Raw genomic sequence first — 27,873 nt, 5'->3', positions numbered from 1 at the left:
TGTCACTGCTATTTCATAGGCCAAAGACTCCATGAAGGAATCGGACTCCGCACATGATGAATGGTCAACAGCCCAAGTACGAGCTCCAATGAACAAACATTCTCTTCGGTCTCAGCCAATGCGGAGACAGTTACCGGGCAACCTGCATCAGTGTTAGTAGAGCCTGTATCTTTGTGTCCAAGTGCCGATGCACACGTTTCCTCGTAGGTCGAAGGCTCAAACCTTGCATTGTGAAGAAGTTGCAAGCCCAAATGACAGTTCTGAAAATAGGTCTCTAAAGGACTCATTAGCAGTCCAAAGTCCAAGGTAGCCAGACTCTCGAAAGCCCGACATATGCCCAGTGCACATTCAAAGGGGCACCAGATACAATGGAACACGGGTTGCACGCAGGTAAAGCAGGCAGGCTGAAATGTCAAAGACCAATCCAGGACCTGTAGTAGAAGCACTCCAAAGGTCTGAAACATACACTCACAGTTGTGTTGGAGAAATATCAGTTCCAGAGCGCCTGCAAAAGGAACATCCATTGCGGAGAAGCAGGAACAAGATGAGACTGCAGCAAATAAGGAATAACAGCAACGGAAATCCTCTGAACACACTAGAGAAAATGGAGTGGATAGAAGCAGAGATTACTCCCAAGATGGTCTGAAAAGAACCAACAAGGCCGGAGCCTACAACCTTAAAAAAGTGGGCAAGGCCGGCCGTCCTAGAGGCATTAAAGATTTGATGCACTAATTCTCCAAAATGCAGGGGAAGGTTTGTATTTAATAATGACTATTTCACTAGAAGTTCTAGCCACCTGCAATTCAACTACAGCCCGCATTCCGCAACAGTCTTGTTCACTAAGCATGAGATAACAACAGTTAGAGAGCATTGTAATGAAAGGGCGAATTACAGGAACAGGAATTCCTTTTACAAAAATAAGCCAAATGGGCGCTGAAGTATTACATGCGCCGTGGATTTTAACATGTTTACAAACAAGTGAAAGTCTGACAGTAGAGTCGCATTACTCACCAGTGATAAACACTTCCTTGTTGGTACGTGCACAACGTTAAGTAAAGGGGAGACCGCTACAGCGAAACCGGCACTCTGCACTTTAGCCCAAGCCCCTGCCCAGTGTGTGAAGCACCAAGCACTTTACGACGGTCCCTGGAGGGACGATAAAGAGACGGCGGCGCTCCCGCATCGCGGGACGCGCTTGGGCGTGCCCGGGCGAAGACAGGGCCAAGACGGGCCCGTCTTAGACCGTCATAGACTGAAGTAGACTGGACTGGGCCACGGCACTTGAGCCTGTAAGGTACTGTGGAAGGGGGTCATAGCTCTCATTGCTCTTTGATATTGTACTCTTTGTTCCATTACACTTTGGCTGTAAATGGCCCTTTAGCAGCACCTACCATCGACGGAAGCAGGTCCGCCTTTCTGAGGCCAAATCGTCCTAATTATGGGTAAGAGAAAGGCACAAACTACTCCCCATAATATAATCAATAGGCAGCCTAATACCCAAACGCGCTCACGTCAGACACTACTCACTTACCTAACAGGGGCTGTGGGAGTAATTGAGCAGCAGATTCTAACTGTAGAGGAATCATTGAGCATGGCTAATTTAGAACCTGACACAAACCCAATCGCTGATAATACCATACAGGGGTGCCCTGACTTACCAATTGAAATTTCTCTACCAAACACTAATGGGTGTAGTGTGGACATATCAGGCCACATTACAGGAAGCAAACATGAACAGGAAGGACAACCACCTCCTAAGCGAGCCAGTAATCCTGCTCCCATCCCCAAACCAACGGGTAACCTAGGTGCATCACCGGCGATACCCCAACTGAAAACACGAAAAAAGGCCTACAAAAAGGGTTTATCGCTAGTCTCGCAGAAACTAGGAGACAGGGGAAAGCAAGTAGGCACCCCGAACATTTATATCGATAGAAAGGCTGTATGATGATTTTAAGATGGCCAGAAGGGCACCGTGGATTGGCAAAGGCCAGAAGATTATGAGTGGGGACTGCGTGATTTTGTCATTTAAATCTCCAAAATTAGTCTGTGAAATACTGAACAGAGCTGGGTCTTGCACCACCATTACCAAGGGCATTAACCTGGTACCCTTAGGCTTTTTCTATCACCCAGCCAGTATTAACAAATTTGTCCACTCTAGGGAACCACCAATCCCGGGTTTTACAAGTCAGTTCAATGTCCCAGTCCATAATCGATTTGAAACATTCTCCAATCTTAATCTAGTTGATTGACAACAAATCGGGAAATCTTGCTGCACACCTGCATCAAATACTTCGGATCGGGGGCTCAGTATGAGACATCCTGACCTGCTACCCATTAACATACTAGACGAACTATCCGCACCTAACGAATTGGAAAGTACTGGCCCAGAGCGAGATATGGTGGGCACCAGCACACTGGAGGGAACCCCTAGCCCAATACAAAACATCCGTTACTCTCAGCTCCATGTTGAAAACATCGGGATAAATGACACTGGAAGAGAACTAGAGGATAGGAGCCAAATACTATCCTGGAACATTGCAGGGTTAAAATCAAAGGTAGATAATACTCTGTGGATTAAGTTCATTAATAACTTCAACATAATCAATGTACAAGAAACTTGGGTGAAAGATCCCCTACATATCAGCGGTTACAAAACATTCCACACGCCAGCTACTGCAACTACATCTGGCAGAGCTAAGGGGGGGCTGTGTACATATGTTTCAAATTATCTTATTGTTGGAAAAATTGAATTTATAGCCACTGAACCCCATTATCATATAGTGATACTCCACGTGGATAGAACTCTCTGTTTGGTAATTGTAAACTTTTACAATAATATGCTACCTGCTCTGGTTACAGACACTTTGAGATCATTGAGTTGTTCTATACACACACTAATTATCCGATTAAAGAAGGAGGTCTTTGTGATCTGGGGCGGGGATTTTAACTCCCCTTTTTGTAAATATACTGGTGAAGAGGTTTGTGGACTAACGTACGGAAATGGGGAAAGCTATGTTCATTTTCCGCACACACTATATGGGGACGCTTTGAATGATATAATCTTCACCTTTGATTTAGGGTTTGCTAATAGTCTGTGCTCACCTATGATTCCCTTTACCCCTACTTTTAATGCATGAGGCTCAACATCTATAATAGATTTCATTTTGTCTTCATGTAGATACTCCCCCTGTATCAACAATTTCATGACACACGAGATAGCCTTAAGTGATCACTTCCCCCTTAGCGTAGACGTCACCATAGTTAAACAGAGCACAAATGCCAGATTAATAGCCGCTGACAATGTTAAACATATTGCTGGGATTAGGCAAAATGGCTTTGCATTAAAATGGGCCAATGTAGACACCAATGAACTCATTTTAAGAATTGTTCTCAATTGTAAAAGTATGCTTTTGACATGTCTAGACGAAACTACATCTAGCAATGAGATCAGGGAAAATTTCTTGGCTATTTCAAAATATATAAAAGAGTCACTTTTTGTTAAAAATACCAGGACCTCGACAAGAAAACAAGGCTGGTTTAACGCAGAATGCACAAAAGCATATACGAACCTTAAAAATTGTATTCATGCACCCGTTAAAAACATCGAACACATCAGGGAAGCAAGACGTAACTATAAAACTGTCCTTAAAGATAGTAAGTCAACCCTAAAACAAAATACTTGGCGGGCCCTATGGGTTGCTGCAGATAGCCGTGATTTTTCTGCCTTCTGGAAAGCGGTGAATTCACCATTCATGGTAAATAAGGAGGTCGCAGTTATGGAGATTGCCATCTCCGAACCTGAATGGGTAAAACATTACTCTAATCTATATAAAAACCCGATTTTAGAGGACCAACACTGTACATCCAACTTAGTGGGTATAGTACACGATTTTAAAATGAATTTTACCCTAAATGAGATTATTGTAGCAATCAATTCTAGTCCTGCTGGCAAAGCCCCAGGTCCAGATGGTATTCCAGAGGACCTTTTTAAATCAAATGTAGCATTATGGGGACCACTTTTAACTCAGGTCTCTAATGCATGCAATAATAGTGGATTTTTACCAACCAGTTACGAATCTGCGATGGTACCAATTTTTAAAAAGGGAGACAGATCAAACCCAGCCTGTTACCGCCCGATATCGCTGCTGGACTCCACTGCTAAGATCATCGGCCGGCTCCTACTAAATAGACTGCAGACCTGGGCTGATGAACAAGATATCATTAGTGACCTCCAATATGGGTTCCGTGAGGGTCTGGGTACAGTCGAACAGGGATTAAACCTGCATATTCTAATGGACAAGTACACCAGGGCAAAAAAGGGCAGACTTTTTATGACTTTTGTGGATTTGACGGCAGCCTTCGACTGTGTAATACATGATAAGCTGTGGGAGATTTTAGAAGGGTTGGGTGTTGACTTATTAATCATTACATTTTTAAGGGAACTTTACTCTGGAGCAAGGGCAAAGATGAGATATGGGAGGGGTGGAGAATGCACAAGTCACTTTGGAATTGGGAGAGGGGTGCGGCAGGGCTGTGTCCTCGCCCCATTTCTTTTTACTCTTTATATAAACAGCTTGGAATCTATTTTAATCAATGAGTGCAGGGACCTACCCAAAGTGGGCAAGCGATCTATCCCTGCACTCCTGTACGCAGATGATGCAGTTTTAATGGCCCGTACACCACTTGCACTCCAAGGGGTCGTTAATTCATTTACCGGTTTTATATCCAACTTGGGACTCTCAATAAACGGTTCTAAAACGTACACAATGGACTGTGGGGTAGGGACAAATAGGAGGGTCAAAACTGTATATATTAACGCTAGCCCAATAGAGCACACTAAAACATTTTCCTACTTAGGGATCTTATTTGACAGGACAGGGAGCTGGATTGAGGCGATTAAAACCAGGCGCCTGCTGTTTGCCAGGGCATTAGCGGCCCTGTCAAATTTCAGTCGCAAACTAGGTAAGCGCCCACCGGCTGAACTCCTACACATCTATAAGGCCAAATGTGTGACTATTGCTACATATGGAGCGGGAGTATGGGGCTACGCAGACATAAAGGCCTTGCAGATCGCGGAAAACATGTTTTTGAAGTTCCTTTTAGCAGTCGCCCAAAGCAGTTCAACACATAGTCCACATGGAACTGGGTATCCCATATTTGGAAGATATTATTAAGACCCAACCTGTTCTTCTGTGGCACAGAATCTGGCTGTCAGACGAAACTGGTTTTAACCGTTACTTACTGACTGACGCTTTGAAATCGGATGGTGTTAAATCTATTAGGTGGCTGGAGTACGTTAAAAGGTTCATGGTAGACATAGGTCATCCCGAATACTACACAGACCCCAGCTCAATGCGTATTGTACCCAGGAAAGACCTTAAGGCCTGTTGTATAACTATTTGGGTGAAAACAGAACAGCTATTGAGCTGAGAAGACCTACGGTCCAAGCCCACTATTTAACCCTGCCGTCACCCACTATCCAGTTATATCTATCTTTAACTGTTTACGACTTTGATCGTTTTCTGTTGACCCGTTTCAGATTTAATATTTTATTTAGACTCCTAAGTTTTCTAGCGATGAACGACTGGTCTAGAGACCTGTGTAAATGTCCTTGCGATGGCATTTCACTACAATCCACCATCCATATTATGTTCTTTTGTAAATATTATGATGTACTAAGAAAGAGATGGATTGTTCCAGTTTTAAAGAGCTTCGATTTGAGACGCTGCCGTCCGGCTCTTTTAGCATTGCAATTTTTAGAGAATGAATTTGTTACTGCATCTGTCACTGTATTTCTTAAAAATGTTTTTAGATACCGAAAATCAATGATAATGTGAATTGCAAATCACCACTGTGCTGACCAGGAATGTAATGTTCCTTTTCTTAAAAATCTTTTGATATTGTACTTTGATGGTTATTGAACCTTATAACCGAATAAAGTTACCTACTTACTTAAAAAGTAAAGGGAGTGACCAACTTTTTATGAATGTAACTGCTGTATAAGGGTTCATATCCACCTACAGGAAAATGTTTCATGCAAGCTGTGAATTGAAATGTGGAGATAGGCAGTGAAATAACCATGTATTAACCAAACCCTGTTGCAGGGATTCTGCACATACAGAGAACTATGCGCAGGAATATGGGACCTCGGTGTATAGGGGCTAAGCCTTCTCACCACCTTAGTGCCCACGAGCCCAGGACCGACTAGCTACTGTGTCTCACTTGCTCGCCTACACACTCACGAAGAAGCAAATTATTAGACACTCCAGGACACAAAACTCCCGGATCCCTCAGGTAATAAGACACACCTTTTTGCTCACACTCTCATACCTGTCTACAATAAGAACCGACAGACACGTATATAGATTAAAATGTTTATTATAACTACTGTGCTCTAAAATGCAGTATACGAGCCACAATAAGCAGAAAAATGCATAAAACTAATAACAGCATTACAGCTAGGCCATATATCATAAAGGGAGATGTCATTATATAAAGACAATGGAGAAATGACTATAATGCCTAACCACCCTCCCCTTGGTAGGAATACGTAGGATTATATAATAGAAGATCTCTGGCCTTTGTCAGAAGACCCCATACCTTAGTGCCTAGATGGTATATCTACATCATAGGAACCGCATTGCTCTTCTCCCTGGAAAGCTCCCATGTGTGTTTCCTAAACATGCATCCCCATAATATCAAAGTATGAGTTCCAGCAGCAACTGCATTAGCATGTTTTGTCTACGTGCTAGGGACTGACCAAAACAGAATAACAAGGGGCATTGTTTATCGACCTTCCTCACAGTGTTCAGACTAAACTTCAGGAACAGGCAGAGAACGAACAAAGCAGACGGTTCTCATGTGAAAGACATAAACAGAGTCTTGCAAAAATAAAGCCATGTAGTAACGTGCGCAAAAGCTGCATCATGGCTGCCGGGCTCATGCCAACTTAGCAATATCGACAATGTCGCTATCGGCCACGTGACAGCCCCTGAAGGAGTTTCAGCTATAGTGAATGGGAGTTGTTCTGATTATTCTAACTACAGCACTGTGTAGGTCAAGCCTTTCATGGCCATTAATTGTTGTTTTCGTGTTAAATTGAAAGGCAGAAACAAATCGCTTCAATTAAAGTAATGCCATGGAACGCGTCTATTTTGAACATTTTAAGCGCCCAAATAAATTGCATAATAGATCTAAGCTGCCCATGATACAACACTGACATGTCATTCTGCACAAGATCAATAACAGACAACACAATATTGTTTAAATTGTAAATATGAGAGGACAACGTATTAATACTATTATCAACAACAGCAAGCATTTTGCTCAAATGAACTTGGTCAATTTGTCCTAAACGTGCAGCAGCTTCCATCTGGGATAATTACCAAATTTCATAATAGGAAGCACATATAAATCTTTTAGAAAGTGGAGATTTGCACTATCGCCAAGCGCGATATTGCCCAGATGTGGAAAGGGACTTCTCCCCCCACTATAGGCAAATGGAGGTCCGAACTGGATAGATGTATGGGTGCAGAAAGTGCAGTGTTTCTGGCCTGCAGCTGCCCTAAAAAACAAAGGAAAATTTGGACCGGATGTGTTATGTTTCATATAGGTACCCTAATATAGGCCCGGGTAACATAATACCCTTTCACCTACATCATCTCCCCTACACTACACAGTAACAAGCCTTTTAGGATTGAACCTTTACCTAGTTCTAGTCCTGGGCGCAGAAGGAAGGTTTCCCTGAACAATGACGTTCAAGGACTTCATCTTTAGACTGTCACAGTAGGCATGAATACTCATAAGGGTTCTTGGAAACCAGGCTGGGGTTACACCACCTTCCTACACCACCTTCCTCCCCATATCTACGTACACGGTTAATCCATTATGTCATCCTCATACCCAAGAATGACTAATATAAAAAAAACAAAGGGACAAAGGGGCCTTAGATACTTTCGGTATGAATACAGCACCTCTTGCTAGTATTATTCAGCGGGATCCGAGACTTCCAGCCCGACACAATGACCAGAGATGCTAAGGCTCCTGCATGCAGATGCTCCAGCTGACAGTGGTCTGAACATCCCTTGTGGGGTGTCCAACTCGAGACCAAGAAGGGCTCCGACATTGTCATACTTCAGGTAATGGGGTTCGACTAAATCCTAAAGGGATTCTTGGCTTTACACCTACTCACATGCTAGGTACACTCGGGTACATCTAGATAGGCATCTTAGGAGTACGCGCACTTTTATCATGCATTTTATATTCATATATTTATTCATGCTAATTACAAGATGGTAGAATTGTACTATCCTTTTATATTCACAGTACTGCTAATCATATATCTCTGCTACTGTCTAATGGTTGTTGCAGCTCATATATTTTACACTTGAATAACTGTTCAATAAACTCTTATTGAAAAGCCCAGACTGTTTATTCTGTATATCTCTGAGATAAACTAAATGAGCACGAGTGACAGAGTGAAAAGTAGTACATTGTTTCCACGATCTTGGGGGATTAGGGTTGTCATGTTCTAAGGTTGCCAGAAACTAATCTCTCCCCCATGAGAGAAGACACTAGTGGGACTGCGACCTGGCTTAAATGCCAATAGGCTAACATTTCTCAGTGGTGGTGCACGGAACCAGTCTGCCACCAATCCCACAGTTTATGTTATTCAAACGCGTAGGTCCTGCATGGGTACTACAGGAACTACAGGACAGATGGGCGACATATCGTGGGATAGATCTCCGCCCCACCATCCTCAGACCCCTGATAGGAATCCCTTCCTATGCATATATTTATTGATCGGACCATTCCATATTATGTGACAGCCTGTCACTCTATGAACTTATCATATGTAGAATTACCAAAATCTAGTACAGTCTGCATTTTGTTAATGTTATGTAACCTGCATGTTTCGCAGGCTTTGCAATTGTTGACATAACCCTTCCACCGAACAAGTGGTAACAATATCAGAATGTGTTGACTGAGAGTATCAGGGATCAGGTCTGCTTGATTTATACCCAGGTGTGGAATTAAGAAAACAAGCATGACAACCATTTTTGTCCACTGGCCACAACAACCACCCACCAGGACTCTAATATGAAGAACTAAATGTACTGTTCTATACCATGCTATTTAATTGTTCTTCGGTGTAATTTGTGAAACTCTGCCAACTATCAAAAGGGGCCACCGAGGGAATGGTCGGGGTGTTGATTTCTTTAATTTTTTGCCAATCACAAACAAGTTGTCCCCTGGATTGTTTAACTCAGGAAAAGCATCAGTGTGGTAATTAAAAAGGCTCGAAATAAGGTTTCTGTGCCCTGAATTTGCCAGAACTTCGTACCCTAAATCGATTTCAAATCAATAGAGTCTTTCCAGTAATCAAAACCTTTTAAGGCCCACTGATTGACAAACGTGGTGGCATATATAAGCTTAGTTTGAGTAAGAATATTTTCTTCTGTGGTGTCGGAGTTAATTAAAAATAATATGACGTGGGGTCTGAAGTGTCATATCCCATAAAATATGGGTACTTGTTCTTTTGCTTTTTGGAAATTTCTCGAGGGTTAGTTGGACAATGTTCCTATTGTGTATAATTAAAATGGGGACATTGTCCACTTGTTCTGTGCAAAAAATGATGTTCATAATGATGGTAACAGAACCTATCGACATACTTCGCAGAAGATATAGATACTCTGATTCAAAAACAGTAAATACTCTGATTCAGAAAGCATTGAATTTACAGTGACAAAATCCCAATCATCTAAATGTAACTCCGGCACTATTACATCACCCATGGAAACTTTGAACAAATGGTATCTGCAGGATCTCCTTAGGACCAAATATGTCGAAAGGAACTTTATCCCAAACGATTAGATCAGTCAATGGAACGGCTGAAATGTTAACAATCGACGAGTCTCTTTTCAGTAAAAGTGATGAAGAATGGGGGGGGCCAACACTCCATCGACCACTTCCGTACCAAAACGTTCCGGTCACAAACCCAATCCACATGAACAGGAAAACCAAGGAAAGTATGATCCAGACATATATCCGAGGAGGAACTCGATAAATACATTTTAACCATGAAATCTTCTTGAACCATATAGTACCCGGAGGTGCTCAGCTGGAAAACTGGTGGTGGAGACTTAGTAGTAAAATGTGAAAAATCCAACTCTGATGGATTCGCTAACTGTGGATTATTATAAGTGGCATCTATAGTAAAAGACGTGATAGTAGAAACAGGTATTGTGTCAGGGCAGTGGTCAGCGGAGGACTCTGCCTCCACCAGGCGGGGAGTATCAGCATCAGTGGTATACACAGGCTGTAAAGAAAAGTCTTGAGGAAAAGAACTACTATTCTGTGGCATACTATAAGGTATCTGCCACATGGTGTAGTTTGACATGTTAAATGGAGACAAAGCGCTTGTCTCTATATCCTGAGAGTGGTGGTAAAATCACAGTTTGTGTACCTTGAAGACTTAGGACCGGAACAGAGGCACGGTACGCCAGGCCAAACTTCTTTTTGATGGCCATCTTTTATGAAACCACATCACCAATTTTTGGAAGCCAGCCGGATACTAAAAGAGGATCATCAGTAGGTGAAGGATGAGGTGCAGGTAAATGTTTGTGTGATTAAACATTACAGAACTCTTGTAGGTCCTTTAAGACAGCACAATGGTTATCTACGTCAAAGGGTGCAACAGCCACCACAACATGTGCACTATCAAGGTCTGGAACTTACATCTTGATGCCAAAAAGCACTTCATACAGTGTCTGGCCACCCAGAGATTTTGTAGGAAGGTTATTTAAAGGTCGTTGAACCCCATTTAGAAGGTTCAACCAACCACCCCCTATACCTAATACCCTAGCCATTAAGCTCTGCTTTAAGTCACGGTTCATTCTCTCCACAACAGAATTGCCCTTGAGTCGATATGGAGAAGAAAAATGCACTCGCTCACCCATGGACTTCATTGAACCACCGTATGCTTTAGAAGCGAAAGCTGGACCTTGGTCCGAGAGAAATGCACATCAGGCATGAGTCCCGATGAAGACTTGCAAGTCTTTAATACCAGTTTGAGCATCAGCCAAGCGCTGTGGCCAAACCCAGAGGAACCTAGAGCAACCACAATAAATTTGAACGCAGTATCCCAAATCAGAAGACCGCATTGATCGAAATAAATGCAGCCAAAATGCCAATTTAGTTATTAATAATTCCAATTACGCTCTCCTGACAAGGACCCAATCATTATTTGCCAGTCAATAACCAACTCACAAAGAACATGGTATCAAGAAAGTCTAACCCTTAGGTAGGAGTGACAAGTTTAACTAGGGTGGCAAAAACATTTTAGCAATATGTGAGAAACCGAGCGGTCTGAATTATAGAAGAAATGGGAGGAGGCAAGGACTTGCTGGCCTTGTTTAAAAAAAGAAAAAAAGAATTTAAAGAGTACAGGAGCCAGGAAGATTAACTACTTTTGTCACAGGCTGTAAACAGATCTCTGCTATCAAAGTTACCTTCTAAATAATAATATATCCAGCAAAGAGTCACATTTACCTGTACCACAACCCTCTGAGTAATGTGGCAATAGTGTGATACCTTGTAATTTTATTGTATTTATATAGCGCTTCTTATCCCTGACAAGACATCAAAGCACTTTTCAGCGAGTAGCACGCTTCTCTGGAACCCAAACACGATTAGTGGTGAATTAGTATAGGGAAATATGAATTAATTAGAGCAGCGGACATGCAGGTCTGTTAGCTGGATTGAAAAGGAGAATGGAGGGATAGAAGAGGAAAAAGTCTAAAAAGTGTGATGAGGAGGAAAGAGTCTAGAAATGGATTAGGGAGATCATAGTAGTAAAATGAGGTGTTGGGTGAGTCTAAGGAGGGATACAGGAGGTGAAAATGTAAAGAGGGTTGTTTGGGAGATTTAAATAGTAAAATGAGGTATGGGGTGATGCAAGGAGGGATAGAGGAGGCAGAATTCTAGAAAGAGTCACTTTGGCGATGATAGTAGCAGAATGAGGTTTGGGATGAATCGGAGAGTGGAGGTAGAGGATATATTGAGAGAGGTATTGAGTGAAACCTTGGGTAGTGCATTGGGGAGACTCAAATGTATTTTTCTTTTTTTTACAGTAGGAGTAAAGATATATATATAATGAAGGTATACATTTAAAAGGAAGGTAAATATCAATATTTAAGTTGTATTTAATAAACTCAGACTTTCAAGTGTTGCTATACTTTGAGCTAATTTGTGTTTTTTTATTCAATAATGAAGCAATTGTAGATAGTTGTGATAAAATGTACATATTGTGATAAACAGAGAACTATAAGCATCTAATCAAATAACTTATATGAAAACTATGCAGTTACTTATATACATGTTGAGCATGTAATAATATAACCATATGTAATATGTACATTTGTTAAGCAGACCGAAAAATATATATTTATTAATATAACTACTATACATATTTATACAAACAAATACACATATCTAGATACATACATATATCCAAATGAAATGCTTATATACATAGAGATATGCAGTACATTTGTGTTTGAGTATGGTGGTTATGTAGGGAGTGGCAACTCTTGAGTAGTCTTCTAAAGATAAGATAGTTATCCCTGGATCTAATGTTTGGGGGTAGTGAGTTCCATAGTTTGGCTGCCTGAACAGAGAAGGATGTGCACTAATGGTTATTTTCTTGTAAGTTGAGATTTTGAGGCGAGGAGCCAATCTGGAGGTTTCTTTGTTGAATGTATTTCGTCGTTTCATTCCTAATGAAAAGTGGCCCTGTTCCATGTATTGTTTTGTAGGTGATACAAAGCAGCTTGAATGTGGATCTCTGGCAACCAGTAACCAATGTAGGGCCTTCCAGGCAGGGGAAAAGTGGGTTTGTGGCTTTACAAGTAGGAGTAGTCTGGCAGCAGAGTTCTGAATCCATTGCAGTCTTTTCATAGTTGATAAAGATTATCAGTGGTAGAGGCCATTGACATAATCAAGTTTAGACAGAACAAGAGAGATAGTAGCCTGGACCTTGTGTGGATATGCCAGGTGTGGGAAGATGTGTTACAGAGTTTACATAGTAATGAAGCCTGAGCTTTCTAATTTGTCCATTTGGGCTTTCATTGATAGCTTGGAGTCCATGGTAATTCCAAGGTATCTTACTTCCTTAGATTCTTTAGGAGGTGGTCCCAGATTGTCAGACTAGGCGGCGAGTGGGTCATAATTTTTCCAATCCCCACATGTGAGTTTTTCAGTTTAGGAAGCATTCCATTTGAGATGGTTCCATGTTATCCATTGATTAACGGCTCTAAGGCAATTTAAAATTTGTGAGTTTCTAATATCATTGGGGATTTCCAGTTTAAGGATTATTTGTGTGTAATCTGCATAGTTCTAGAATGTGAGCTGAAATTCATTGATCATTGCCAGTAATTACTTCATGTAGATGTTGAAAAGCATGGGTGAGGTGATAAGAGCCTTGAGGGGCCGCTGCTTCTCTGATGTACGGTTGGAACAGAAAGATAGAGAATGGATGACATTTGTTCTGTGTTGACTGTAGGATGTGATCCAGTCGAGAGCAGTTCCCTCTATGCTGGATTTGAATTAGAGTCATGGTCAACTGTGTCAAGGGCAGCTGAGAGGTCCAAGAAAAGTAGGGCAGCAACCACGTTTTAGTCTACTGTGATTTTAAGGCCATTCCAGATGGCGATGAGGGCAGATTCTGTGCCTCTTCCTGGACAGAAGCCTGTTAGGACGTCGGAAAGTATGGAGTTATCTTCAATGAATTGTGGCATCTGGCTGAATGCTGCTCTTTCTACAAGTTTGCCCAGGAAAAGTCCATTTGTAATTGGACTGTAGCCGTCGGGGTCAAGCGGTTCCATTTTAGTTTTCTTTAATAAAGGGCGTCTGTATGCCTTTTTGCTCTTCTCTTCTGGGAAGATTCCCGTAGTTAAGGAATTATTGATGATGATTCTTACAGGTGTGACAGGAGAGGTAGTTAGAAGAATGTTCTTGAATATTTGTGGTAGACAGGCTTGCTTGCTTTGACCAGATCCATAAACTCACTTTGTGATATTTGTCTGAAGGAATGAAGAGGCTTGGTTAGCTTACTCTTGCAGGGGATTTTTGGAAATGGGTTGGTGCTGGTGGTTTTAAATAGGAGTCCAACGTGTCTGCTTTGGTTGTGTAATGATTTGCCAGTTTGTCCGTGAATTCTTGAGAAATGGGATGAGTTCCTTCTATGCATTTAAGTTTATGAAATTCTGCAAGAATTATATAAGATTCTTTATTTGAACATTTAGTATTTTGAGTTCTGTCTGAATAGTACCTTATTTGTTTTTAGCTTTTTTGATTTCGGACGTGTATGATTTGTTAAGTTTCTTTAAGTAAAATTTAACTTGATCACGGTTTGTTTTGAGCTAGGTGCGTTGCAGCTTTCTAAATTTCTGTTTTATCTCATTCAGTTCCAATGGCGGCTAGTGACTATTGAAAGTGGTGGGCGTAGAAGTCATATTCAACTTTTACGGAGTGACCAAAGCAAGTGGCAAAAACTTGCTCAAGGGGTCTCTTGTTGAAGGACATTGTTCCCACATTCACCAGGCAGGCAGATGTATGCAAACGGGCAATGGCATAACCCACAACATAATTCTGAAGCAGTTGGAAGGCATCTTAAACGAGTTAAGGATGCAGCACATTTAACCTTTTGTCCTAATTCACCTAGTTACTACATGTATAAGAGTAGTGTCTATCCTTTCACTTGCATACCAGTTTGGCTACAGAATTCATGCTATACACTGGTAAAGATGTAGTAAAAGACTCTTTCAGGCGTGCACTACAGAAGCCCTTGAGTGACTAACTGGGCACTGTAGAAAAAGTCATTTTTTATGAGCAGAAACCTAGTTCATGACTTCGAGGAAGCAGTGCTTCAGACAACCTAAAATTGATAAGGACATTGCATTTGGCATTCATCAGGTAGGCAAGTATATCAATTAGTGCTTTATGTGCCAATAGCAAGATCACATTTTAATGTTTTGAATTTTTATAGATGTTGGAATTTAGTTTTGTACCTATATTATGGACTAGTGTCAGGGGCTGCAAAATGAAAATATGGTGTAAGGGCTACTATGAAACAATCATGCCAGGAGCCTTATGGGATCAGTTTGTCCATACTGCTATACTCCAGGTCAGCTGGTGTACTTGTTTAAAGAAATAGCGCTTTATAAATCATAAGCACAAGGAGCAATGTCATCTGTAACCATATAAATATCACCACAAACCATGATTGAAATGTGAAAAGCCTGTACTAACCTATGCTAGAAATGGAATGAGCGCTTCTTCTTACCTCTGCTGTAGGTGTTTCACATTAAACCTGTTTCTGTCAACATCATGCGCATTTGTTTCTGGCCCTATGTACGAAAAGCATTCGGCAAAGTGTGGACATTAATAGGAAAATCTCACAGGCAGTACTCTATGAAACCTACAGCATGCAGGTTTCTATAAAACTGAAACATGCACACTGTATCTGTCTACTGCATGTGACCTGGCGTCAGTGATGATGCCTGTCACATGCACTGCTTCCAATCCGAACCCTCGCTAATTGACACACTTCTTTGGGAAGCCCAGACTGCACCTATGTGCAATCAGTCAGAGAGGGTGGGGCTCATCAAGGGAGAGGAGAGGCCCTATGCTATTACAGGCTGAAAAGACGAGCCCTGAAAACCCTGCAACATGCTCATGCGCAGTAAGTGCATGAGCCTATCTGTGCTTTCACTGCCTAACACTCGCACAGAACGAGGGTCAGAAGCTCTGTTGATTGGTGAGTAATCAATACCTACTGTATGTATGATTAATGTATTTTTAAAAAAAGATGAAAGCGGCAAGAAATATGGGGGGGCATAGCCCCCACACCCTTTACAAGAAACCGCACCTGTTCAGTTCTGTATTTCTCCAAGGTAGCGCTTTTCTTTTGTCCTGTTTTGTTATTCTCAGTGGTAATATAATATCAAAATCTTCCTATAGCAACTCAGTTTTTTTTTTTAACTGAATTTATTGTTTGTTCCAGGTCAATAGGTGGATGCATGTAAGGTAGTTTTAGGTGTGTTGCTTTGTGGTGTTTTTTGTTGGAAAGCTAAGAAATGGTGGTTTGACCATGTGAATGGAGTAATCGTTTGAAAGTTAACTAGTTCTGGATTTGAAAAAATGACATCTAGGATGCGCCCAGCGATGTGTGTGTGTTTTTGGACAATATGATATAGGTTTAGTGTATCTAGGCCATTGATGATGGTTTATGGATGGGGATATTGGGTTTGTCAAACCAAATGTTTAGGTCACCAAGAATGCATAGTTTGGAGTGTAGTGTTGTCAGGTTAGAAACTGCGTCTAGAAATGTGTCTGGGAATATTGCATTGCTAGGTGGAGGTCTGCAAAGGAGAAGGAACTTACAGGAGGAAGTTGGTGTAGGGTTGCATCTGGTGAAGAGGGCCTTACAACAGTGTATGGAAATTTCATCAGCTTTAGTGAGATTTATTGTTTGCTTGAATAGAACAGCATGTCCACCTTCTCTTTTGCCTTTACGATTTTGTGCGATAGAAGAATGGCTTCATGCAACAACAGAGCCATGCTAACTGAAGGCGTAACTAAATGCACTATTCAATCTGGAGCACGTTACCTCAATATCAGTGAAAGCAAATGCAACACCTCACAAATGAAATGCCACTAGAATAAATTTTAAAAAACTGCAGTACTCTTCTAAGAATTGAAAATGGTAAGCGTATGGAAAGATAGACTAGACTTTAATCTGTGCGAAATGTTTAAAACTTTCAGAACAGAAAAAAGAATGTTCTGCAACTCAGAGAAAGAGTGAACTAGGGTGGGAGTAAGGCAAGGTGAGTACTTTGGTATACCTTTTAATAATGAATGTCAACCTATTACCCAGATGGGCTTAGGGTATATGTACAAAAAAAACAAAGCCGATAGGCCTCATTGAAGAGCTTTGCAAATAGTTTTTAGCCATGCTGGACAGCATCCCCAATGATGTGTAGAATGGCTAAAGGAAAAAAAAGAGGCTATGTCATGGCATCTGGGTAATTTTCCAGGCATGCACACCTACAAAATGGTACTAGTGTTTTTATTTTTTATTTACTGCATTAGATTGGTAAATGAAAAAAATAAGTAGACCAAAAGTATTTTTGTTTGGAAGTGTAGGTGGGGTAACACCGCAGAGGGTACACTAGATGGGGGGCATCATAAAGGATGCGTTCGCGGGGAGCATCACAAAGGATACAGGAAACAAAATAGAGGGCAGTGGGAGTAGGGGGGAATAAACTGAGGGTGGGGGGAGAGAGAGAAGCGCTGAGCTTTTGGAGCCAATGGACATTTTAAATGAAGATACTGCAGCAGCACATGTCCTGGATCACATAAAAAAATATTTTTTTCTGCATATGTAAACGTGAACCATATGCGAATGGAACCAAAACCAATTACTTCAACCTGAAAAAAGATCCCAATTGACATTAAAATCAAACTGTAAATGATTATCAAATCTCCAACACACAACACCAAGATTTTACCTGCAAGCAGCATTTGGACTTGCATTTCTTGAGAGAAGCAACTCCACACATTTCAAAATGTTCTCTTCTGTGGAACGAGCGGTACATGCCGCCATAAGTACGGTAAATTCCTCTAAAATTAGAAGAAAAATAGAAAATGAAATCACAAATTGATAAAACCAAAATAATTACAGAAAATGCATTGCTAATCAATGCACAATGATGACATTAATATGAAGAGAAGTTCAAGGAACAGATATGGACACATAGAAATACAATGTTTATGCAGATTCCTGCAAATCAATGCAAGTTACAGCATGCACATACTCACCCACAGAGAAATAAGAAAACTGCTAAAAAACAAACACATAAGCACACACATAAAAACGCACTGAAAACCCCATGCAAATCATATCCTAATGTTTGCTGTGGGTGACCTTTATGTTTGCTGAGTCAAACAAAAGATACAAAGACACTTTCCTCAACAAGGTATATGCAGGTCTGTAGCAGAAGCATATTGAAAAAAAGAAATAAGTGATGGGTGGAAGAGCTTGAATTAATCTTGAGTTACACAATACAACCACCGAACCATGAGCAATGATTTGACACCAAGCCCACACTAGGTCTACGATAAATACAAGAGGTATGTTCTCATGTCTGAATACAAGGCCTAAAGGTGATGACACCTTATCTATTAATTATGCTGTCTCCAAACCTCTCTGAACACTTCCATGCACATCCATCCGCATCGTGTCTGGAATCCAGAACCGTACACAGTGAAGTGTTCTATTGTGTTTCACTGGCGGTAGTTATTTTCTTTGTAGACTCCTTGGGAACTGCCTGGCTCCCTTAGATTTTTAATTTGCAGCATTTCAGACTTGCTGCCTTTTTTAATCATTTTATAATTTAATTATTTATTTCACACCTTTGTTTTATTTGTATCTTAGGTTACCAGTACTCTGGATTTGCAGGGGAGCCTGCATCTGCCAGAACGGGGTTGCTGGACCCCAGTTACTCTACTCTTTTGCTCTCAGTTTTTTAGTACGCAGTGCTCTAGCGTGTCTTAGAGTCTCTGCGACCTCCTCCTGACACCCCCCTCTCTACCAGAGCATACTTAAGAGGCCCAGAACAGCATTCGCACAGTGGACGAGCGCAGCGGATGCACCACAGGCAAGGCCGTCTGCAACTGTCCGCAGCCAGACTGTACCAAGCCCCAGAACCCCTGCCCTTCTCCCCCGCCAAACTTATGCAAAAAATGCACTGATGGAAATGGGTAAACAAGGTTAGACTCACATATGCCCTCGCACTGATATTAATGTCGCTGAACCCATATATATATATTCACTGAAAAATCCATAGTTGTTAGGGAAAGTTATAGTTAGTTGGACATTTCACTCGTCCAAAACCATAGAAATTCCCCCGTTATAGTTAGTTCAGCTAACTATAACTCGTGCCCCCACAATGCACTGCTGATGACGTCACATATTACATCACTGATGGCATCACTGATGACATCATCCAGTGACTGTGTGTTTCTGTAAAGTTTAGATATGTTTCACTGGTTTCCTGCTCCCGCTTCAATGAAGCAAAGCAGTTTGCAGTGACAGGGCGGGAGCCGCGAGGCTCCTGCCCTGTCATTGCAAACAGCAGTGTCCCGGAGATGGGCACCCCAGGACACTGCAGGAGCCGGCCCTGGGGGGTGGCGGTCCCCAGAAGCCATCACTGGCTCCAGGAGGGGGGCCACGCGGCCCCCCTCCCACTTAATACAAAGCCCAGGGGTGGTGGTCCCCGGGGCTCTGTAACAGACCCCCTAATTAGTGCCCCGGGGAGATGGTGGTCCCCGGGGCATGTGGGGCCACACAGGTTTATTATTTTTTTTTTAAAAGCCCCGAGGGGTGGCGGTCCCCGGGGGTGTGCCCCCCGCAATCAATTAATGAAAGCCCTGGGGGGTGGCGGTCCCCTGGGCTTGCGAAACATTTAAGAATTTGCCCCGGGGAGGTGACGGTCCCCGGGGCAGTGTGGGGGGGGGGATTGGGGTCCCCCCACACTTTTCTTTCTCTGACCCCTGGAACTGGCCCTCCCGGGGGCTAAATATTAACAAAGTGTGGGAGCCCGCGCGTTGTTTTTTAAAAAAATGTTAGCCGATATTCGCGCAGGGTGCACGAATCTCGCCGACTTTAAAAAAAAAAGAAAAAAAAAGAAGAAGAAGAAGCTTTTTTTTGGCCCTCCTGGGGGTCCTTGTGGGACCCCCTGAGCAGGCCTGGGGGGTCAGGGTGTTTCTCCCTGCCCACTTTTCTTGTTTTTCACATTTCTTTTTCTGTTTTCTTGTGCCTCGGTTCTACCGAGGCACAAGATGGCTGCCAACACTTCCCGGTTTGGAGTGTTGACAGCCAATTAGCATGAAGCTCATGATCGGGAGGGTGCGCGGATCCTCCGCGGGCATAGATATCACTATCTTTATTTCTTAATTTCTCAAAAACTACTACATGGATTTACACCATTTTTTAAAAGGTCGCTTTCTGAGCCAAGCAGTACCCTTTTGCCAAATATGGTGTAATTCCGCTCAGCAGTTTTTGCTATAACCGTGTCTAAAGTTTCCTATGGGAAATTGATTTTCTTACCTCTATTTTTTTAATTTCTCAGGAACTATTGAACGGATTTACACCATTTAAAAAAAGGTCTCTTTCTGAACCAAGGGCTACCTTTTTGCAAAATTTGGTGTAATGCCGTTCAGCAGTTCGGGCTGTAGCCTGTTCCAAAATTTCCTATGGGAAATAACATTGAGAAAACGCGTTTTGGGACCCCCCTTTTTTCTCAGCCCCCAAAACTTTCAGGATAGGAGCTGACCGGGGCGCCCGACCGGTTTTGAAAATTTCACGAAGATTCGTCATCCGGCGCCAAAGTTATTGGGAAAAGAATGTTACGATTTTCCTAGGTAACTAGGTCCTAACTTTAACTACCTACTGGCGACCGCCAGTAGGTAATATCTACATATATATATATCTACATATATATATATCTACATATATATATATATATATATATATATATATATATATATATATATATATATATATATATATATATAAATAAAAGTTGACAATTCTAGTTTTCAACTTCCCCATGCTCCGAAGACGACAGTTTGAAAGCCAATACCTGAGCATGTTAGGATGTCTCCAAACAATGGTAGCCATAAGGTTAATTGCCTACTTCTTAATACTCACTCGCTTATAAAACACCGTGGAGTTAGCTGAAGTATTAGTGCAAAGTGATACTGACATTGCCTTCCTAACAGAAACGTGGGCAGATGAACCATCTGACCCTACCCCCTTAGCATGCTTACCTGGTAGCTACGATCCACTTAGACTTGATAGACCCCAAAGGAAAGGCGGTGGCCTAGCTATCAACCATCGGAGTGGTATTAAAGCCACATTTAAACCACTTTAATCACCTCAACTCTAAGGCTCTGCTTATTTTCTCTAAAAATTCATAATACTTATACTTTCAATGTCCTACTTATTTACCGTCCCCCAGGCACAAAAGAGAACTTCATACAGTCTTTGCTGGGCTTTATGGAAGCATGTATTGACTATCCCACCTTCACCATCTTAGGTGATTTCAAATTTTATTTAGAATGTCCGGATGGTAAAAGCAAATACCGTCTACTGGACAGCCTCATGAGTTTTGATTTTCAACAATTAGTTAAACAATCTACCCACACCATTGGTCACACACATGATGGTATTTTTTCTAATATTTCTAATATAATTACTGATAAGTTGTTACATTTAATTTGGACTGATCATAAGGTTATCCTGTTTAAAATCAATATTCTAACTTCTAGAATTGACCAAGCCAAAGCACCAGTGATGTGTAATAACCGGGCCTGGAAAAATATCGATACCCCTAAACTAGATGCCTTCTTAAAAAAAAAAAAAAACACCCTCAACTAATGATGACCTGTAACAAGCCTCAGTCACATATGACTCTTGGATAAACGCAGCTGTATCCCAGCTGGCTCCCCCCCAAAAAAGAATAAACTATCGAAAAATGCCTTCTGTGCCACGGTTTTCACAAGACTTTAGGGCAACAAAGAAAAAAATGCAAACTCCAAGAATAAATAGGGACATCACAATATAGTCAAGATGAAAAATTAAAATAGAAAAACTTATTAAAGGATAATAAACATAATTAAAGTATCCAAAACGAAGTATTTTACAGACAAAATAAGAGCAGCTATCAACTACTCCATGAAGCTGTTCAAAACAGTGAAAGCTCTTTCAACGTTTGGAAACAGAAACAGAGCTACACCTAGTCAAGATTTCTGTGATTAATTAGCCAACTTCATCTGTAAAATGAGCACATTTTTCAATACTTCTAAAGTCAAGTAGCCAGTCCTTTTCCCACTCCCACTATTACCTGGGATGACGATTCCAGATAAAAACTGCTTAGTCTCTTTTCAGGTCTTAAGCTTCTTCACACATCTTCCAGTATATCAAACTGCTTTCTTTTTAAAAACCATTGAGTCTTGATCCCCTACAGATCCCTGTCCTCCTGAGGTACTTTATCCGATCTCTGACACCATCGCTGCCAACCTTACCTCAATTTTTAATAAAATTGTGGAAACGGCATGTTTCCCGACAGCCTGGAAAAAAAGCCTCAATTTTGCAACAGACCAAAAAAAACCCTCTTTACTCCTCTGAAGTGAAAAATTATAGGTCTGTTTCTCACCTACCACTGCCGCCAAAAATACTGGAGAGAGCAATGAATCAAGAGATCATTTCCTTCCTAGGTTTCAATAACTGTTGTGACCCTACACAACATGGCTTTAGGCCTAGACAGCATAGAGTTTGACCTTTTGGCAGTCTCTGAAGAGATTAGATCTATTGTTGACAAAGGGGATAGGGCGGCACTAGCTCTATTGGACGTATTGGCTGCATTTGATAAAGTGGTGATGTTGTTTGGTACCAACAAGACCTTCTGGAATACCACCTGGTGGCCACTGAATCTTGATTCTCTATCAACAACAGTACAGAAGGCAAGAAATGTGGGTGTCATTTTTGACAGCAGATTAACTTTTATTGAACATTTAATTTAAGTGACCTCTTCTTGTTTTTCCAGTTGAAAATTCTTTTAAAAATCCTACCATTTGAGCAGAGAAAAGCAGTGATCATAGATCTTGTTATCCCAAAAACGGATTACTGTGCTGCTCTACTTTGCCTTTGACCTGGAAGTGTAGTTACATTACGAACAATGGCAAGAGCTATTCACAGTTGACATAAATTACGAGCACCATTTAAAGGATAGAGAAACATTGTTCAAAATTATATATCAGTGGCATCGAACACCGGCAGGATGGTACTTGATAGATCCACACAGTCACAATACTGTTGGAGAGAGTGTAGGAATACGGCGCCAATAACTCAAATACTCTGACCTTTCCCAAGAATTTAACAAGCTTTTGAGAGGAGATATTGAAAGTTATCATGGGATTCTGAGAATCAGACAGCAAACTACCGGAGATTATACTTCTGGGGTCCCCATACAAAAAGGGGGAAGATTACGTACTCATGCTCTTCGCAGGCAAACAAGAACTACTCGCAATGTGAGTTGAGACAATAGAACCAAATATAGGAATGGGGTGTGCTGGTATTTGGTCTCTACTGGGAATAAAAAGCTGGCACACAACTTTCAAGAGCAGGAACAAATATCTGTGAAAACCTGGAGACCACTGGTGTCATATTTGTCCGATTAATTTTGAGGGCGACGGTGCCTGAAAAGACTGATGGTCTTCTACATCATAGAGGGGCTTCTTAAAGAGGATTTGGGTGAAGGATAGCTGTGTAGAGTGTGAGAAAAAGCAAGAGAAGCGGGTCTAACAGGAGAGAGAGGTCAATATTTAACTAAGTCCATAGAGAAGGAATGAGAGAGTAATAAGGTAAAGTTGAGGGAGCTGAATTAAAGAGGTGTTGGATTTTTTTTTTCTGTTTCATGTAACTATAATGCAGGACATGACTGCATTCCTTTGTATATCTGTTAATCTTTAAAACCAATGAAACAAGCATTGGCATAGCCAATAGGTCTCACCTTTTGGATGTTATAAGTGTTGCGCCGTGCAGCACATTATCCTGGGATAAATACAATACAGCATAAATGATGTTATGTCATACGTGCATGTTTATATTTAAGCCCATTTTACTTGTGTCTAACTGCACCCAATTTAAAATACAGAAAGATTTGCTAGAATAACTTGATGTTTTATGACCAAAAGATACTGTTACCCAGAAAAATAAATATTACCCAGGATGATTACCTCGCTAAAGTCATCGAGACCGATTAACAAAAGCAACAGCATAAATAGGGGGGCCTCGCAAAGAAAAGGTGTTTTATAGGTGGAGCCGAGCTTGTTTAATTGGGGTTAATTGAAACTTGATTATATTAAGTTTCATCATATGACAAACAAATGGAAAGTCCTATATGAATGAACACACTAATATTCGGGCAGTTATGACCTGTCAGTAATTCTGCCATTTAGCAATAGAATAGCCCCGGGAGCAAGCTTTATTTTTATATTTCAAAACTTTCTCCTTTGTATATTGTTTTATTTTTATTCCATTTCTACTATAACCATTTAATTACAACCTCTTAAGTTCTTATTGTTCAATTGCGATGCGACCGTAGCAGTTTTTTGCTGAGTCTTGGGGAGAATGTGTTAAATAAGTGCTGCAGAGACGTTAATCACATACAGACGGGGGGAGCGCTAGAGGGCGCACGGCAAAATGGCTGCACCCGAGTGAGGCTCTGCCTGGTTGAGCCACAATCTGCCTAATATCTGCCTGTAATACCAGCCATCCTGCGAATTGAAAAGGTGCTACTGTCAGCCTGGACCTCCCTGCATCGCTTGGTGGCCACCGATTGATCGGAGTCGCGGGCACTGCGACGTTTTGCCCCTGTTGAAGATCGCTCCTCGGCTGCGGCATGGCGGCATCCACGAGACCCTGAGTGCGGGGGGGCCCCCCGAGACTTCTCCTGTGTTGAGCGGCTGCTGGCTGAGTGCCGGTGACATTGCGAAGGGGTGATACGGAGCATCAGCCCGGAGACACTGCCGCTGGGACTGTCTTGGTTGCGGCTTCGGCATTAGGAGAGGTGCTGGCGGGGCCTGTCTGTCGGACGCCATTGACGAGGCTTTGCAGCGGTGGAGTTCTGAGCAGCCGAGATGGATCACAGGCCCTGTGGCGCCGCTGCGGGCGTTGTACTGCTCGCGGCTATGGTGACGGAAAGTGCTGGGCAGCTGTGGAGACGAAAGCGGCAACGGAGGACGGTGTCTGTGCCCCCGAGATGGGCAGCGGTGAGTGGGGACGCGGTGTGCGCTAGGCCTGTGCTTGTGGAGGTGGGTGCGGGCCGGACACAGGCTGCGGCCTAGGAGCTGCTGCCCGGGGCTGGGGTGCGCAGTCTACTGCAGGGGCGGTGCGGCGGACCGGAGCTGGTATCTCCAGGCGGCCATAGATTCACTGGGCTGAGGCGGAATATTGTGTACTGGCAGAAGGAAATTTTGGCCCCATTACCACGCGGACAGCACGCTAGTGATTTACTGACATATCCACACAGGGACCGGGGCTTCTGATCCTGGATAGCGGAGGTCTTGTCTACACAGGGGACCAATAGGCCTACTATTGATTGCTGCATCGGAAGCTGATTGGGCACACTTAGTTGTATTGGTCCAGATGCAGGGCAGCCCTTAGTGCTTTATACGGATTTATCCGTGCTAGACTGCTGAACCATTGCGCCATTTCCCCTGTCCAACGCCAGACCAGCAGGGCGTGTGGCCTGCGTGCTGTTATTGCGGGCTCTGAGGCAGGAGCGCTGGGGGGGGGGGGGTGGGGGGGGGGGTACAGGGCTTCCTGCTGCTGGGGTCTCTGGGCCTGCTCCTACAATAATTTTCTTTGGGTGGGGGCAATCATCTCCGTCGTGTTCTCCGCTTGGTAAGGTGGGGGGGCCCTGCTGCTGCTTGACAAGGTATAAGGCAACTCATTGCACAGTAACTTGCGGGCATTCTGCTACAGGTTGACTGGTTTCCTCTGGCGTGCTGCGGAGCCTAGATTGACTATTACAATGGGCCAGACTGACAAATCGCAACCGCGCCTCACATTCGAAGCGCAAAAAACCTCCAAGCCCTCCCAGAAGGTGGCTTCAGATTCCAAAGCGGACGCTCACGAAGCAGGGCAATCCACTTTGGAATCCACTCTTATCGCTATGCAGCGTAGTCTTCAGTCTATAGAAGGGACCATGGCGGCTATGAACCACCGTTTAGACCACATGTCGTCTCAACTTGAGAAACAAAACGCACGCATGGGAGAAGTTGAGCAAAGAGTATCGGCCGCAGAAGATGGGTTGAGTGATATTTAAAGGAAAACTTTAAATATGGAAAAAGTTCTTTCCATCATTCAAGCAAGGAATGAGGATTTGGAGGCACGCTCTCGGAGAACAATATTCGAATCACGGGGCTGCAGGAGTCCACAAATGTAGGGAGAATGGAGACATTTGATGAACAGTTAGTCACAGATATTTTTGGCACTGAACAACTGTCATCGATGAACATTATTGAACGTGCTCACAGGTCTCTTGCAGCTCGACCGATCCCTGGCGCCCCACCTCGCCCCATTATTGCCCGAGTGCGAAATTATAGGGACCGGGACGCCATACTACGCATGGCAAGAGTCAAGGGAACGATCGAGCATCAGGGTAATATGCTCTCCTTTTTCCCGGACTTTACTGTGGCGGTGCAGGCAGCACACAGAGAGTTTGAAGCTGTAAAGAAATTTCTACAAACTGAAGGAGTCCCGTATGCCATGCTCTACCCTGCGCGCTTGAAGGTTGGCCCAGACAACGATTGCAAGATTTTTACAAATCCCAAGTCTGCACTAGAGCATGCTAAAAAATGAAAGAGACAACGGCGAGAGTCGCAGGCTGTGGTTGAGGCTGCGGATCAGGATTAAATGGGGGAATGATTATGCAAAATTGGGTGCCAGAATTGCCCGACTGAGAAGATGTATTTCCTTTTGTTATTACACTGTATTGGGTCTGACAATGTGTAACCTCCTACTTTTCATTTTCTGGGTGGACGAATCTAGTAAGCACCTGTTCAATTACCTGCATATGTCTATAAGGGGCTGGGTATAGGCTTGGGATCAGGCATAGTGATTGACCCGCTCAGCCACCTCCCTTTCATTGGAGGCTAGAAGTTCTCAAGCGCCCCTGCTGGGTGTACCCAGTTGGCTATGTTATCTTTCTACTCAGAGTTGAGGATGGGTTCTGGGGGAATGGGATGACTTTGGCGAGTTGGGGGTGCTGAAGTGGGTGGGGGGATGGGGGGATGGGGGATGGAGGGGTTGGGGGGGACTTCATTGAAGTTGTGGCAGAATTGTATTGTGCATTTTTTATCTATGCTGAGGCCTGTCCATTGTCGGATTTCTGTATTGCACAGAGTGTATACCAGGGTATGGATGATCTTTTTACTATTGCTGATGGAATGTCAACATGAATAACAATGTCAAGTTTCTCACCTGGAACGTGCGGGAACTCAATACACCAAAAAAGATAAGATCAGTGTTTGCCTATTTGGATCGTATGGGAGTGCATGTGGCTCTTTTACAAGAGACTCATCTCACTGCTGAAACGGTAAAAAAAGTGGGAACTCGCTGGGCTGCTACCAAAGTTGAGTCATCCTACTCCTCCTACTCTAGAGGCGTGCTCATTCTTATAAAAAAGGGTGTCCCATTTACTGTACTTAAGATAGAGAGAGATGAGCAGGAACGAGTGGCGCTTCTGCATGGGAGACTGGGAGGTATGACTATTATTAGTGAATGTGTATGGCCCAAACACAGATGACCCCTTTTTTTATTCGGATGTGTGGCGCAGGATTTCTGCCTTTCCCCCTGCCCTGCTCATTTGGGGTGGCGACTTTAACATTTGCCTTGATCCAACTCTAAATAGACATGGAAGCAGTGAGGGGAGACAAAAACAGGCGTCGGAGCTATTGTTGGGACTATGTGACGCTGGAAATATGCGCGATATATGGCGACTTCGTAACCCCGCGGGTCGGGAAAGTACGTTTGTCTCATCTGTACATAGCTCATGGTCCCGTATAGACTTCTGGCTTGTATCTGAGGAGGCTTGTTCATGGGTTATAGAGGTGAAGCATGAGGCGCGTACGCTGTCAGACCACTCTCCGGTGCTTCTTGATATGCAGATCCCCACCTGCGAGAGGCCACCCTTCACTTGAAGGCTACAACCTACTGAAATAATAGACCCAGTTTTGAAACAA

The 27,873-nt window shown here is 42.7% G+C and overlaps 1 protein-coding gene across 3 annotated transcripts in view; it reads right to left on the bottom strand.

Moving 5' to 3' along the window:
• The window catches only part of ASZ1 (ankyrin repeat, SAM and basic leucine zipper domain containing 1), a 1,654,265-nt gene that overhangs the window by 1,018,292 nt on the left and 608,100 nt on the right, over positions 1–27,873 (bottom strand). For all 3 annotated transcript variants that reach the window (XR_014981315.1, XM_085653129.1, XM_085653130.1), the window contains exon 4: positions 17,571–17,682. Coding sequence is in view for 2 of the 3 variants with exons in the window: in XM_085653129.1 (XP_085509255.1) it covers positions 17,571–17,682 (112 nt within the window). In the remaining variant the exon portion in view is untranslated. The remainder of the gene's footprint in view (positions 1–17,570; positions 17,683–27,873) is intronic.

Source organism: Triturus cristatus, chromosome 4_1 (assembly GCF_964204655.1).
Source record: "Triturus cristatus chromosome 4_1, aTriCri1.1, whole genome shotgun sequence".
Classification (NCBI taxonomy): domain Eukaryota; kingdom Metazoa; phylum Chordata; class Amphibia; order Caudata; family Salamandridae; genus Triturus; species Triturus cristatus.
The sequence above is the reverse complement of the archived record's forward strand: the minus strand, read 5'-3'. Positions and strand labels throughout refer to the sequence as shown.